At 41.4% G+C, this 16,615-nt stretch overlaps 1 protein-coding gene across 5 annotated transcripts in view; it reads left to right on the top strand.

The window, feature by feature from the left end:
- TRMT2A (tRNA methyltransferase 2 homolog A) overlaps positions 1–16,615 on the top strand; it is a 43,316-nt gene that overhangs the window by 18,226 nt on the left and 8,475 nt on the right. For all 5 annotated transcript variants that reach the window (XM_033955421.1, XM_033955419.1, XM_033955417.1 and 2 more), the window contains exons 4-7: positions 559–740; positions 10,802–10,916; positions 12,684–12,799; positions 15,493–15,604. In XM_033955421.1, the coding sequence (XP_033811312.1) occupies positions 559–740; positions 10,802–10,916; positions 12,684–12,799; positions 15,493–15,604 (525 nt within the window). The remainder of the gene's footprint in view (positions 1–558; positions 741–10,801; positions 10,917–12,683; positions 12,800–15,492; positions 15,605–16,615) is intronic.

The following is a 16,615-nucleotide window of genomic DNA, read 5'->3' as shown; positions in this document are numbered from 1 at the left end:
CACTAGACCACCAGAGGAGGGGGACAGGGTACAGAGCCTGACAGGGAGGGGGGACAGGATGCAGAGCCTGGCAAGGAGTGTGGGGTTGGGTGCAGAGCCTGGCAGGGAGAATTTGGTTCAGAATGTTTTTTTCTTGTTTTCTTTTAAATCTAGGATGCATCTTATGGTCAGGTGCATCTTATGGAGCGGAAAAATACGGTATCTAATGTTCCTGGGACAATGGGGGAATTAAGTGATTTGCCCAGGGTCACAAGGAGCAGTGTGGGGTGCTGAGGCTCAGGGTGCTGAGGCTATAGCTTTAACCACTTTGGAGGAAATCACAGAATGCGGAGGTGGAATGATGGATGGGAAGAGAGTCTAGATGTCTACTGCTAGTTAATAGAAGAGAGGACTTAAAAACATGATAAGTGCAATAATGGGATCAGAACGAAGGTTCATTGATCCCACCATCCTATCTGTGACAATAGTTGTATGTTTATACAAATCTACTATGTTCTCTTTCTATATACATGTAGATATTTATACAGATAGATATCTCTCTGCTTTTTTTTTTTTTAGACGGAGTATCGTAACAAATGTGAATTTCTGATTGGTGTAGGCGCAAACCAAGAAGATAAAACAGTGGGTTGTCGCCTTGGAAAATACAAAGGTGGGACTTGTGCGGTGGTTGAACCTTTTGATACCATTCATGTTCCGGCCATCACCAAGAAAGTAGTAAAGACTTTTCAGGACTACATCAGGTGAACATTGATCCTTAATGCCTACATGATTACTAAAAATATGCAGAGAAGTGTTCTGGCAGAGAAGTTTGGGATTCGTTCACCATGCAGCTACTTAGCTCCAATCACAGTTTGCATACGGGGAGGATGAAAATTTGAAGAATAACTAACTATACCAGTTAACTTTTCAGGGCCAGTAAATGCTATAACCCAGGGATGCCCACACTTTTTGGGCTTGTGAGCTACTTTTAAAATGACCAAGTCAAAATGATCTAGCAACAATAAAATTTTAAAAAACACAAATCGCACTGTACATCAGAGGCAGGATCGCGGCAGAGGGAAGACAGTTTCTGAGGCCTATGGCAACTTGCAAGGATTGCTGAAGTACTGGCGATCCTCTCTGCAGGATGCTCCCTGCTAAAATTAGGTAAAGGGATACACGGGAGGCCAGAAAGAAAGACGGACAGCACAGAAGGGAAACTGCATGGCTCCGCGATCGACTGGGGTTGCCTGAGTGATCGACTGGTCGATTGCGATCGATGTATTGGGCACCTCTGCTATAACCCAACTGAGAAAGAAGTAACTTTCTTAAAGATTTATGTTGTGTCAAAGTTCAAAAATGAATGGGATAGATGCAAAGGATACCAAAGTACAAATACTAAGGAAGTATAAATCAAAATCGTGAAAGCACAAGCTTACTTCCAATATTACACTGTAGTGAGCACACACTGCTATATTAAGCATACAAGCTGTATGTTATGCCGTGCCTCAGAGATCGAGTCATCCAGCAAAATTTACTAGAGCCATTCTTCGGTCAGAGTCTCGATCATTGGCAACTGGCATGTGCTAACTGCACTAAATAGTTTTTTTATTTTTAAACTTTTTAAACTTTTTTTATAAATTTGTTCTTTTAAAATTTTTTAAATATCAAAATCTTTAATAAGATAGTGCATCGATTCAAAAAAGCACTTATCTGAGTGAGTTGTCAGCACTGTTTTAAACCCAACGGGGCCACCGTTTCACCTGGTATGGCTTCATCAGGGGAAAACGTAGACAGTGCCTGTAACAAAGAATACTGTATTAAGTTTTATAATATAATGACTAAAATTAAAGTCGAAATTCAATATAACATTGCATTTAAACTTAAGTGTTTAACAAAGCAACTTACGGAACAGGAAAAGACCTAGCTCCTAGGCATATGTTTCTCCAAAATGGCGACGGACATTAAGAACGCCAAGCCATTTAAATTACCCGCTGCGAGCCAGCTGATGCTTACGTTCCACACGTGACAAATGTGGGTAACTTGATACCTGTTGAAAGGTGAACGTAAACGTAGGACATACCAAAAAAATTTTTTGTCTTCAGCCTATAAAACGGCCAAAAATCTATAAAAAGTATGTAAACAAAAACAGAAATGTCTAATAGTAACTTGACCAATCAATCTTGTCGTTAAGCCCTGTTGGATGGAGAGTTTGTAATGTAAAGATCCAAAAAGTTTCACGTCTTTTCAAAGTTAGAGTTCTATCACCTCCCGTGTTGTGTTTCTTGATGACATCAATAACACACCCTCTGAGGTTGTCAAATGTATGGGAGGCTTGAATACAATGTTGTACCATTGGTTCTTTCACTTGTCCTCTTTTAATGTTGGATTTATGTTCAGCGAGACGAGTTTTAAACGGTCTGATGGTCATACCGACATAAATCTTGGCACAGGGACACATTATGATATAAACCACATGATCTGTTTGGCATGTACTAAAATGATTAAATTTATATATATTTTTGTTGATAGGATTGACAATAGCCCAATGTTTTCTAATAATCGACATCTAGCTCACAATTGAAGAAGATTATTAGAAAACATTGGGCTATTATACAATCTCTACCTGAATTTGAAAAACACAGACTACGTTTTGCTTTCTCAAGGGGAAAAAACCTGAAAGAATTTCTAAGTACCAACAAAGTTCAAGAAAGTGGTATTACATCTACATGTGTAGGGCATTTCAAATGTGGTCACTGCACCTATTGTGATTTTTCGATACAAGCCAAGGATTTTGTCAATCCTATCAACAAAAATATATATAAATTTAATCATTTTAGTACATGCCAAACAGATCATGTGGTTTATATCATAATGTGTCCCTGTGCCAAGATTTATGTCGGTATGACCATCAGATCGTTTAAAACCCGTCTCGCTGAACATAAATCCAACATTAAAAGAGGAGAAGTGAAAGAACCAATGGTACAACATTGTATTCAAGCCTCCCATACATTTGACAACCTCAGAGGGTGTGTTATTGATGTCATCAAGAAACGCAACACGGGAGGTGATAGAACTCTAACTTTGAAAAGACGTGAAACTTTTTGGATCTTTACATTACAAACTCTCCATCCAACAGGGCTTAACGACAAGATTGATTGGTCAAGTTACTATTAGACATTTCTGTTTTTGTTTACATACTTTTTATAGATTTTTGGCCGTTTTATAGGCTGAAGACAAAAAATTTTTTTGGTATGTCCTACGTTTACGTTCACCTTTCAACAGGTATCAAGTTACCCACATTTGTCACGTGTGGAACGTAAGCATCAGCTGGCTCGCAGCGGGTAATTTAAATGGCTTGGCGTTCTTAATGTCCGTCGCCATTTTGGAGAAACATATGCCTAGGAGCTAGGTCTTTTCCTGTTCCGTAAGTTGCTTTGTTAAACACTTAAGTTTAAATGCAATGTTATATTGAATTTCAACTTTAATTTTAGTCATTATATTATAAAACTTAATACAGTATTCTTTGTTACAGGCACTGTCTACGTTTTCCCCTGATGAAGCCATACCAGGTGAAACGGTGGCCCCGTTGGGTTTAAAACAGTGCTGACAACTCACTCAGATAAGTGCTTTTTTGAATCGATGCACTATCTTATTAAAGATTTTGATATTTAAAAAATTTTAAAAGAACAAATTTATAAAAAAAGTTTAAAAAGTTTAAAAATAAAAAAACTATTTAGTGCAGTTAGCACATGCCAGTTGCCAATGATCGAGACTCTGACCGAAGAATGGCTCTAGTAAATTTTGCTGGATGACTCGGTCTCTGAGGCACGGCATAACATACAGCTTGTATGCTTAATATAGCGGTGTGTGCTCACTACAGTGTAATATTGATAGATGCAAAGGATCCCTAAATAGAAAGATGATATATTGACACAAAACTTGACAGATCAAAAACTAGAACTTCATTTTTGATGTGTAGTAATGGTGCTTAAATGGAATCCCAGTACTGGGGAAGTGAAGACGATGCTGGGTAGACTTCTACAGTCTTTGTCCAGTATATGGCAAGAAGGGGGGGGGAGTTAGCCATGATGGTGACTCTAGCAATGAGGCAGTGTGGGGTGGTGTAGCCAATGCCAGACAGACTTCTCTGTCCCATATGCAGCAAGAAAGATCGAGCAATTATATGTATTTTATACCACATTCAAATCGTCTTGAGTATAGGTTTTACCTATCTCGGTGGTGGGGGGGGTAAAGAAGACATCTTATACTGAAACTTAGCAAGTAAAACAAATAATTACTGGTTTATTGCCTTCAGAATGAATGTGACAGTTAGGTAGACTGGATGGACCACACAGGTCATTTATGTGCCATCATTTACTATGCTACTAACTCATTTTTATTGAGATTCAGATGCCCATATGGTGCAAATATCTTATATAATACCCTGTATAAGTATTGCCATACTCGGACAGACCAATTATCCATCAAGCCCAATATCATGTTCCAACAGTGGCCAACCCAGATCCCAAATACCTAGCTAGATCCCAAGTAGTAAAGCAGATTTTATGTTGCTTATCCTAGGAATAAGCAGTGGATTTCCCCAAGCCATCTCAATAATGGCCTATGGACTTCTCTTTTAGAAAATTATCCACCACCGCACGTTCAGCTGAGGGTTTCAACATATCCTCAGTGATGACACTGTCCAGGGCGGCTGGTCACAGGTTCAGGAGAAGTTCCACAGGATGAAAATTCCTCTCTTATGCAGAAGAGAAGGCTTTCCATCCTAGTGGCTTGTTAAATTGGACACAACACTGAATGCTTCAGTAAGCAGAATATTCGAGTTTTTATTTAATAAATGTAAAGGAAAGGGTGAACAACCTGTCTTTATCTACTGAGTCTATTCCCTTTATTATCTTTAATCCCTTTATTATCCCTTCATTATCTTTAATTCCATACATCCTCTGAACAGTCACAAAATCAACCTTTTGAACTCTCTCAGCTTAGCTTGCGTGCAGTTGAAGCAATTTAAACATTTCAATCTTTAATTACAATGTCTCAGGCTTTCACTCAATCTCATTTTAATTCCCCAAACTTTAATATGTATTCACTTAGGGCTCCTTTTAGAAAGCAGCACTAAGGCCTTAACGCGCGGAATAGCACGCGCTAAATTGCCTCGCGGGCTAGCCACTACCGCCTCCTTTTGAGCAGGCGGTAGATTTTCAGCTAGCGTGTGTTAAAAACGCTAGCGCACCTTTGTAAAAGAAGCCCTTATCCACAAAGCCTAGTATTGGTTTAATCCAACAACTCAGTTTTCATATCACCTGTGACACGTGTAAATTCCAGGAGACCTCAACAACACCTAGATCCTTTTCCTGGGTAGTGACTCCTAACGTGGAACCCTGCATTATGTAGCTATGATTCAGGTTCCTCTTTCTCACTGTATATAAGGGTTCCAAATTTTCAAAAAAGTCCGAAGCCTGTTGGAGTGCAATGCCATGAGTCTCGACATGCAGCAAATATAGTCCACTTTAAGCTGCACTTGTAGTCTAGTGGGGCTTACCAGCTGTTTCTAGGCAGTTGTCAAGGCCAGTCTGGCCTTCATTACAACAAGAGCAATCAACTTCTGATATTTAGTTGGTACCCCCTCCGGAGGACAGTTCAGAAGGCTACAGCCCAACTGTCTCTTAATCAGGACCCCATACTTTCATTCAACCATGCAAATATCATAATCCAGTACCTCCTAGCTTTTGGGCATTGCCACCAAATGTGATGGCAAATTTCCCGTTCTTCATAGCCCCGCTTTAATATGGTGAAGTCTCACTGGGGTTAAATACCATTGATAAAGTTGTTTAAACCCATTCTCGACCAGGTTACTCGCTGTGGAGACTCTTAAGAAGCGAGTGGAAAATCTGTCGCCACTGGGCTTGGTCTAGAGAATGGCCCAGTAAAGATTCCCACCACATGGTGTAGAGCTTAGGAGGGTCCCCATGATATAGCAGAACTTTATAAATGCGAGAAATACTACTTTCGAACTCGTATCTGAATCCCAGATCTCTAATCTTTGCCTCAAACTTAAATCCTGCAAATGCATCCTAGATCCTTTCCCATCCTACCTTTACGAAAACATTCCTGCGCAGGCCATCTCTTCCCTTACTAGCCTTATAAATAAAGTTTTACTATCGGACCTGTTCTCCTCAGAAATGGGACACATTGCCTTATCCCCTCTTCTGAAAAAAAGCCAATCTCGACCCTTCCTTACCATCGAACTACCTCCCCATAGCAAAAATCCCTCTTTTAACAAAACTTCTAGAGACCATAGTCGCTACTCAGCTCTCCTCTTATCTAGAGAAATTCTCCATTCTCCAACACTACCAATACGGATTTAGGCCCAATTTCAGCACCGAGTCCCTCCTAGTTTCCTTAATTTCAAAGGTGCAACAACTACACGCTCGAAACAAATTTGCTGTTCTTCTACAGTTCGATCTCTCCACGGCTTTCGACATCGTGCACCATGACATACTAATTTACCAACTTTCTGAGATAGGAATAGACTCCTCTGTCCTAAAGTGGTTCTCAAACTTCCTTCGCTCTCGTTCCTACATTGTCAACACAAACGGCTCCAAATCCGCTCCGTGGACACCATCTTGTGGTGTCCCACAGGGTTCTCCTCTATTCTCTTCAACATGTATATGACCTCCCTGAAGCTCCTCAAACTATCCCCCCTTGGAACAATATACATATACGCGGACGATATCCTTATTCTCCTCGAAACAGACCAGAACCTCACAAACCTCCAAGAGAACATCACTTCAAGTATAATGAGACTTCACGCCTGGTCCCTCTCTGTACAGATGAAATTAAATGAATCAAAAACAAAATTACTCTGGCTCGGCCCAAAATTAGTATACCTGCCCACCCTCTTCACACTACCCACAGGCCCTGCTCTGCACCTTGAGTTCTCAAGCAAGGTCCTCGGCATCATCATCGATTCTTCCCTCTCCCTCAACGATCACCTGAATTCCTTGGCAAAATCATGTTTTTTCAGCCTCCACATGCTGAGGAAAGTAAGATCCTACTTTCACCAAAAACATTTCACCGTCCTTGTACAATCCATCATCCTATCCAAACTCGATTACTGTAATGCCATTTATTTATGCCTAACAAAAAAAAGTCTTCGCAGACTCCAGCTTATCCAAAATACTGCTGCCAAGCTGATTTTTGCAAAACGCAAATTTGATCACATTTCCCCACTACTTACCAATCTTCACTGGCTCCCAGTACTTTCCAGAATTCATTTCAAATGCTCCTGCCTGGCTTTCAAGATCATTCACGGCATCCTTCCGCCCCTAATCCCTCTATCCTTCATCGCCTCGACGCCTGCTACCACCAGATCCACCCACAGACATAAACTATCCTTCCCCTCTCTACACGGCATCCTCCACGCAGGCAAACTGGGAAAATCCCTCCTCTCCAAAATCACGGGCCTTTGGAACGATCTCACTATCCCGCTGCGGAACCTGAACTCCCTCCAACTATTCCGAAAACAACTGAAAACCTGGCTTTTTTTTTAACATATAACATTTCTTCTGTTTACATCCTCTCTATCCATATGCTCTTGTAAATCTTTCTCCTCTCTCTTATATTTTTAATGCTTTGTAAACCGTGTCGAGCTCCACTTCCGTGGAGATGATGCGGTATATAAACTTAAGGCTTAGTTTAGTTTAGTTTACCCCTTCTGGAGCAATTATCCAAAACCCTGTCCCACAATGGGTTCTCAGAGCATAAGTCTAGCAATGCCCATTTGCAGAGAAACACCTAGACATGACGATACTGGAACTGGTCCATCAATGTAAGGTCATAAGACTGCGTAAGCTCTGACAAATGGACTAACTGTCTCTACTAAGAATTGCCCCAATGTTATGAGCCCTCCTTCTGCTCATGCTTTGTATCTCGCATCTGTTCTGCCTGGTTGAAATCCTTCTGCCACTACTAGGGGGAGTTTGCTTAAAGTAGGAACGGTGTTTAAACACCGTAGCTCAAATTTTAACCCATAACTGAAGTGCCTGCAAGATAAATAGATATGCTTGTCCCACCACTACCCTTAGATCTTTCAAACGGAGCCAAGGGAAGTGGCTAAGCGAAATATTGCCCATATACCAGGATTCCATTTCCACCCATGTCTTGCCGCTAGTACCTCACCAGGCCAACAAGATGTGAAGCTGGGCCGCCCGATATTATAATTGGAAATTTTTGTACAATTCCCCTTTATTCTAGGACCAGTTGGTTCTGTATCTCTTTCCACCAGGAACTGTAGGAAGTCTCGGATGATTGAAGTCTTAACTCCTCCCTCTGATAGCATACCCTGGAGCATGCCCCTTGGATACCAGTCTTGTCTTCCTGCAACCATCCTGTAGGAGCTTATCTTTTCTGCTTGTGTCTATTTTGTTTTCTTTAAGTATTTTCTTTCACAGTTTTGCCCTCATCCTGTGGAGGTTCTCTGCGGGGACATCCTTGCAGCGGGAGATCGCAGACTGTTGGAGAATGTCTGCTTCTGGGGGGGGGGTTCCTTGCTCTGCAGTAAGCCCCCTAGACAGCATGCAAGTAAGATCAGGGCTCCAGGATCGGGAGCTAGCTCATCCCAGGTTCGTCCGCTAGTGGGTGTAGTGCACGCTGAGCAGTTCCACGAAGGCATGACCGGGATCAGAACCAGACTATGTACCTCCAAGAGGTGTTTGCGCCGTTATCCAAGGGTGGCGGAGGTCGCTTGCAGTGATGGTCAAGCCAGTGGGGCAGTCAGAAGACTTGAAATCCAGCTTTCCCTATATGCTATTTCCAGTGTTGCCTGCAGCTTCTTTCAAACATGCAGCACATGAAACAGTGAGTAACAGACTGACAGCCTGTTTTAGTGATTTGGGGGGGGGTCTTAAAAAGGGGTTGTTGGGTGGTTTCCCTGCATGCCCTGCCCCTCCCCACTTCTAAAACTGCCAAATCGCTGTTTTTTTTAAGGAATTCCTGCTCCTTTCATGGAGTATTTTATTGCAAAATCTGCACTCACCACGGCCATCTTGGATTTTTCCCTATTTGAATAAAACTATATTTTTTATAGTTAGGAGCTTCATTTTTGTTCCAAACTTTCCAGATGGCCTGTCCATTATAGGATGGGATGGATTCATGCCTCATTTGCAGTGGATATATGTCAGATGCGCAGCTGTGCTCCATGTGCACTGCATTCCGTGAGGGGGGTAAAGTTTGCACGGATGCGGTGCCTTCCACCTCTGGGAGGGCCCTGCTAGAGTCTTCGGCCCCAATTTCTGCAAAACTTGTGTCTGGGGGCACCGGGAAGAGTGCTGGCGGCGTATCAACGAAATGCAGGCTCAGTTCTGGTGAAAAGCCTCACAAATCTTCCAAGCACTCTAAATCTGAGTCGCACAGGGTAGCTCTTGCCACATGAGACCTTTTTCACACGGATTTTGTGAATATGCTCTATCGGGCATCTCTAGTTAAGAAATCTATGCCTGTTGTCACTCCACCGGCATCTTGACCTAGGTTTTTCAGTTTGTTCTCCGGCGGAGACTGTACAAATAACAGTCTTAATCTAAACAGAGAAGTTATCCTTTACATTTTAGGATGGCATATTCAGTAGTCCTTCCTGAACAGATGGTGCCATAGAATATCCGGTAACTTGTATTAATTAGAATGGGTCATTATTGTATCTGCTATAAGGTAATGAATCCTTTACTTCTCTTGTATTTCACTCATTAGATTAGTCTTTCTTCAAGGCTGATCCTTGCAGTGCCTTTTCCTTAGACCTTTCATTCCAATACTTGTCACCTGTCCCTTTATGAAAGCTTTTTGAACACTTCGGTGTTTGGAGTGATCCAGTCCTCTTTGGACAGGAGATCCTGGCAGAGCCCAGGAATTCTGACTGCTTGTGCCAACCATCAGAGTATTTTTTAAGAAGGATTACAGAAACTTCAGACACAATGTGCCAAGTGTGTTGAACTTAGGGGTGAATATGTGGAATAACTTGTAAGTTTCATGGCTCTATGTCATTCCCTTCTTGTTTGGACTGAGAACTTTTCAGCACCCCCCCTCATATGTGGTTTTGTCCTGAGATCCATACCTATTGGAGACAGGTTTTTGAAATGTTTTCTCAGATATTCCAGAGAAATATAGCACCTGCTTTGGAAATAGCTATGTTAAATATGAGAGCTTGTGATCTGGAAGACGAGTTGATGACACTGGATATAGCTGCAGCGTAAGTGGTGGTAGCGAGCTGCTGGAAACAGGCCTCCCCACCAGACATTTTAGTAATGGCTAAACTGGACCCAGTGGTATGCTATGTATTAGCTGACTGCAATTTGTACACCACAAACAGGGGTCATTTGAGCAGAAATGGTGCATATATCAGTCCTAGAAGTGCAACTTGGTGGGGGAGGGGACGGGACAGGGATGAGGGATTGTTTATTGTTTCAGGTTATCTGCAAGGGTGTGTATGGAGAGGGGTTGATATGTGTTCTGGGTAGGTGCATTGAAGGACACATTGCATCTGCTGTTGCTTGCATTTCTGCATTGTAGATACTCGGAAGTCCTTCCTAGTTCTCTAGTTGCTAGGAATAATCAACATATCTGTTTTCCTTTAATTTCTTTACAGATCACATTCAAAAATGGCAGACATGCCTTGATCTTCCTAAACATAATATCTCTGGTTGAAAGCAAAGAGAAAATTTTAAAAAGCTGCTAAGATGAATGTTTGTTTGGAATGACTATTTCATGGGGGGATCATTGGGAAAATTAATGTGAATTTTGGGAATTGCAGGCTCACACCATACTCTGTGTACAGCCCAGAAACATATGAGGGACACTGGAAGCAGCTCACGGTCCGTACCAGCAGAAATGGGCAGATTATGGTTATTGCTTATTTTAATCCCCAGGTAGGTTTGACATAGTCTGCTGCCTCCAACATTAGTTAAGAAGTGGTAGAGGTGACTACAGTGTATAATTGCTCTTTAGGCCACTAAGGGGTGCAGCGACAAGGCATGACCCTTCCAATACTGCTGCAGGTCAGGCAGCAGAAAAAAAAGTGATGTGTGTTTTTAAAATTTCATATTTTAAATTAGGTAGTCAAGAACAGCGAAATTCTATAACCAGCGCCTAAACTTAGGCGTCGGTAAGTGCCCTGCTGATCCTAAGTTTAATTGAAAAACATCATCAGAAATGGCAAAATACGGCAGTGTTGAAGCACTTACCGACACCTAAAAAGGCAGCTTGCATCACGGCTAGGTAGCCATTTTAGGCCGCAGAAAGCCAAAGTAGGTGTGGCCAATGCCGGAAAACCCAGGCCTACATTTCAGCCACTTATCTATGCTGCTGCAAGATCCTAAAGTCCAGTTGGCCCAGGTGCCTAAGGCCCTTCCTATGGGGGGCCTTAGGTGCCTGGGCCAATCAGGGCCTTAGGCCTTGGGAAGGGGAAGGCCTGCCATTGTGAAGAGGCGGTCCTGCCGGCCGGAGGGTATAGGCATCCCTCCGGCTGGCTTTACAGCCAAAGGTATGGGGGGTTGTTGGGGCTTGGGAGGAGGGATTGGGAGTATCGGTGTTTGGGGGATCATGGGTTCTGGGGATGTTGGGGTTTGTGTGGGATGTCGTGGTGAGGGTTTGGGGGTATCGGTGGTGGAGTGGGTCATGGGTTTGGGGGTCTGCAGGCAGGAGGCAGTGGGCATCCCTCTTACCTATCGCAGTTGGGGGGTGCTTTGAAAGTTTCGACAGGAGGGAGTGGGCATCCCTTCTGCTGCGGGACTTTGAAGGGGGGTTCAGGAGTTCTGGCAGGAGAGAGTAGGCATCCCTCCTGTCGATGTCGGAGGATCCCCTGCCACAGCCGCTCAGCTGATCGCAGCAGGAGTATTTCCCCCCTCATCAGCTGAGCTGGCAGGACTCCCCGAAGCCATGGCTTCAGGGGAGCACTGCTAACTCAGCTGATTGGGATAACTTCCCCTGCTGCGATCAGCTTACTGCTGTGGCCTGACTTTAGGATACCGTGGTGGCAGAGAGAGGCAGCTGAAATGGAGGTCAGGGTTTTCTGGGCCTACATTTCATCTGCCTATCTTGGCTGAATTTAGGCATGATTCTGTAACCCGCTATCATGTGATTGACACATGATCGGCGGCCGCTTTTTAGGTGGCCACTGACATAGGCACCGGTCACAGAATCCTGCCCGAAGTGTTAGAGCTCAAAATGTAATTGGCCAAATACGTCGCAGAGGAAGTAGGAAAGGACTTAAAGAGAAGCAAGAAGGTCAAAGTTATATGTCTTGAAAAGTAATGGAATGAACTTTATACAAAATTGGCAAGAACACTTAAAATTACACACCCACTTTGTTTTAAAATATTTATCTACACTAAAATGTCTATATGCTTTAAGGTTTTAAACTTTGTAGGTACTGTTTTTTCTCAGGCAATTTCAAAACATGTTCAACCACTTTCCTTTTGAAGATTTGTGCAAAGTCCGCCTGTGAAAATGTCTACATTTGTTCTGAATGTTACCTTCTCAGTATAGCTTTCACTCTAATACACCTATTTCCTTAACCCACAATATGTTTGCTGGAAAGCTCACTTTGTGTTATTGACAGTGTTCCTCAAAGGTAGCCTGCAGGCATGAAAATGAGGGGGGTAACAGGTTATACTAACTTCTAATGTTCCTTTCAGAAATTAAGCAAAGAGGAACTGAGAGAACTGAAAATGTCATTGGCCAAATACTTCACAGAGGAGGCGGGAAAGGACATTGGTGTTACTTCTCTTTATTTTGTGGAAGAAGGTCAAAGGTACATATCTGGAAATGTCATTGAATGACTTACACTATCACTTCTATAAGATCTTTTATTCATTGTGGAAAGAACCATTGCTGTATATGATAAAAGGGCACAGAACCTGATTGTGGAAAATGGATACAAGGTTCTTTTATGTTGGTATCTTACTCCTGAGTGACTCTTGAAAATGCATGGCACTGATTCATACAGTGTTGGAGGGGATGTGGTGCTTAGGGAACCTATGGCCATATAATGGAGTGCTGAAAAGTTCTTGGCCCAACCAATTTTCTAAATTCTGGAGCTGAAAAGAGTGTTGTTGGTTTTTGTTTTTTTTACAAAGTGCCAATTTGCAGAGTCGTAATGCTATGTTTTGACATTGTTTGAGATCATTGATTGAACAATGTCAACAAAATATGTGGAATTTTCAAATGTGGAACTCTGAACCATCATGAAGAAAACTCCAAGGGAAATCCTTGAATGTATGATGCAAACATTGAGTGACAAATGCCCATCATAGTGGCTTGTAAACTTTCAGCGTGGAGATTTTGAGACTGAAGATGCATCAACGTTTGGGAGGCCTCAAACGGTATCAACTCCTGAAATTGTTGACCATGCCCATGACCTGATTTTGGCAGATTGGCGAATATCGGCTAAAACAATTGCTGAGACACTACAGATATCCAGGAACATGTTGGGTGTATATTCAATGAGAAGATGGGTATGCAGAAGCTGACAGCCAAGTGGGTGCCCAAATGTTTGAATGCTGACGAGAGATAACATCGAGTAGACACTTCCAAGTTGATTTTTGCAGGATTTTCAGCAAGCTGATGCCAACATTTTTGAATAACTAGTTATTGTTGATGAAAACGAAGCTAAAAAGAAGCTAAAAGGAACAGTTGCAAAGGTTAGGACTGTAAACCAGATATAGATGTTATTTAAAAATACCATCGTTGAAGCCCAGACCAGATGTATTCCACATATTAACAAAGGTGGAAAGAAGAGGAAACAAGAGGCGGCATGGTTAAAAGGTAAAGTGAAAGAGGCTATTAGAGCCAAAAAAAACATCCTTTAAAGAATGGAAAAAGGATCCGAATGAAGAAAATAAGAAGAGACACAAGCATTGGCAAATTAGATGCTAAAAAAGCCCACTTTGAGCCCAAGCTTCCGTTGTACTCTATTAAATTCTTGTTAGTGTCGGGAAGGGACTGGCCAACATGTTTCGCCATTAGGCTTTATCAAGAACAGTCCCCTCTTGCTATATTACCACTCACCATCCCGACTCAATATTTTGTCGGGATGGTGCGTGGTAGTATAATAGCAAGAGGGGGCTGTTCTTGATAAAGCGTAACGGCAAAACATGTCGGCCAGTCTCTTCCCGGCACTAACAAGAATTTAATAGAGTACAACGGAAGCTTGGGCTCAAAGTGCAAACAACTTACAAGCTAAGTTTTCAAGACTCTTTATTCATTAAATCTATGTATATGGAAAATGTTGGAGCGAAATATTTATTGAATTAATTGAAAAAAATTTTAGATAATAATTTAAAACATCATTTAAAAAGTAAAAAATTAAAATAAATAAATAAAAAAAATAGATAAAAGCAGATAGGATGATGATAATATATGCCTATAGTGATCTACAAATAATTGAGGCTGGTGGTGGCATACCTGACGTATCTGCTAAACAATAGGTCATTTTGAAGCTGATGTCCTAAGAATAACAATATTGCTACATGTTGTTAACATGTTGTTTGATGATTTAACCATTTGGCAATATAAAGAATTAATAACTTTAGAGTGGCCATTATAGAATACAGTTTTGATTCACTGCACAATTGTCAATTTTAACCAAAAGAGAAACTGAAAACAGTTTGAGGTTTGGAAGAGGATCCATATGATTTAAGGGGGGAAGTCTGAAGCTGTGGGACTCAAATGTGATTACAATGGGTGCATTGAATGACCCATACACACCTGTTTCTGCTTTGGATGTTCGGTACCTATTATACATGTGGGGGGGGGGTGCATCATTGTTCAGTGTTTATTTGGAGAATCAATAAGGCTATTAATTTAAAAAAGGCATGAATGTGCACAGGTTTTGAGAGAAGCAGGTTTCTATCCTGAATGACACCACTGAAGGGACTATGTGCAGTAGAAGGTGACATATTCATCAATAATCAACCCATCTGTTATAGAAATCTCAAGGGTTAGGTGGGTTGAGCGTGGTGGTGTACCCTGTAGGAGTAGCCTCTGGGTGGAAGCTGGGCGGGAAGGAAGACTGAAGATGCAAGCGGTATTATAAAAATAAAAAAGAGGGATACACATTTAAACAGCAACCAATGCAAAATACGAGTCATGTCAGTTACTATATCCCCAACTTGAATGTGATGCATTGACATTTCTGAAGTTTCCATTAATATTATTGAAGATACCGTAAGTGAAATAAAATTTTCTTATATTTATATATGTTAATGAAATCTGAACTGTGCAACATAAGTTAAATGAAACCGGTGACGATTTGATACTTAAATCCCTACCAGCAATGAAATTTTGAGCTGATAAGGTGGTATCACTGAGGTCTCTGAAGATTGTTTGAAAAGTAAATGAAGCAATAATATTGAGACTGGGGTCTCCAGTTAATTGACATTGTGAAATACAAAGCTCATTGTGCATTCAAGAATTTTCATTGTTTTTTGTTTTTTTTTTCTGTAGGAAGTCTCCTAATCTTGAGGATTTGCCTTTAGAACATGTGACTGGGGACAAATACATATATGAAGAGCTTCTTGGTCTTAAGTTTCGAATTTCACCCCATGCATTTTTTCAGGTACAACTGCTTAGTTCAAGCTTTTAGTATGTTTGTGTGGTTTGAAGGTTCAAAGTCTTGGTAACCTGCAGTAGCTGACCATGTAATCACCCAATAAAAGGCAGTTCTTTATTCTTTTTAATAGTATAGTTTTGTGTCTTCTGCCCTCCTCTCCACTATTGACTGCCCAAGAGAAGAATTCTGGCAATACTTTTCAGGCCATCAGTTTTTGATTAATTACTTTTTAGTTTATTTGCTGTCAGCCACTCAGCAAATTCATCCAGTTTACCAGAGAAAAAGAGAGTAACTATCAGGCAGTTGGCGATCAAACAGAAGAAGTTGAATGTCATCTGTGTAAATAAAAAACATAAACCCAAGAGATTGAAGCAAAAGTATTAATGGGGCAAGAAATATGTTGAAGAGAATAGGGCCCTTGAGGAACACCTGAGCAGAGTGGTGGTGGAGAGGACATCAAGCCAGAATAGAGAACAGAATAAGATCAATTTGTAAGATAAGAGTGAAACCATTGATAAGCCATGCCAGTTATATTTATGTTTAAATCATTTTTATTAAATTTTCCAACAGTACAGAGAGTAAAAGTGCATACAAACACAACACAAAGGCAGTTAACTCCAGCTAAACAGCATCAATCAATCCATCTATCCCATCATGCCTTTAATTTAGCAGTTGTTCTGTCTAGTAAGGGAAGTATGTTCAGCTGATATATCTGTGTCGTAATCCTGCAGTATTTTGACCCCTAAGTAGACTAAATGTTGATCTGCCCACTGTAAAAGAAATGTCTCCACTCACTCATCCCGAATTGAGGGGTCTGTGGGAAGCACCAAAGATTTTTGCATATTATGCCAGTTACATTTAAATTTTTTAAGCGATTAAGAATAGTATGATCCACTAAATCAAATGCGGCAGACATATCCAGAGAAAAAAGAACTACATTACGGTTGCTATCAAGAGTAGTTCTTATGAAATTTGTTAGGCCCAGAAGAACATGTTCAATAGAGTGATGTGAACAGA

Source organism: Geotrypetes seraphini, chromosome 8 (genome assembly GCF_902459505.1).
Source record: "Geotrypetes seraphini chromosome 8, aGeoSer1.1, whole genome shotgun sequence".
Lineage (NCBI taxonomy): Eukaryota > Metazoa > Chordata > Amphibia > Gymnophiona > Dermophiidae > Geotrypetes > Geotrypetes seraphini.
The sequence above is the reverse complement of the archived record's forward strand: the minus strand, read 5'-3'. Positions and strand labels throughout refer to the sequence as shown.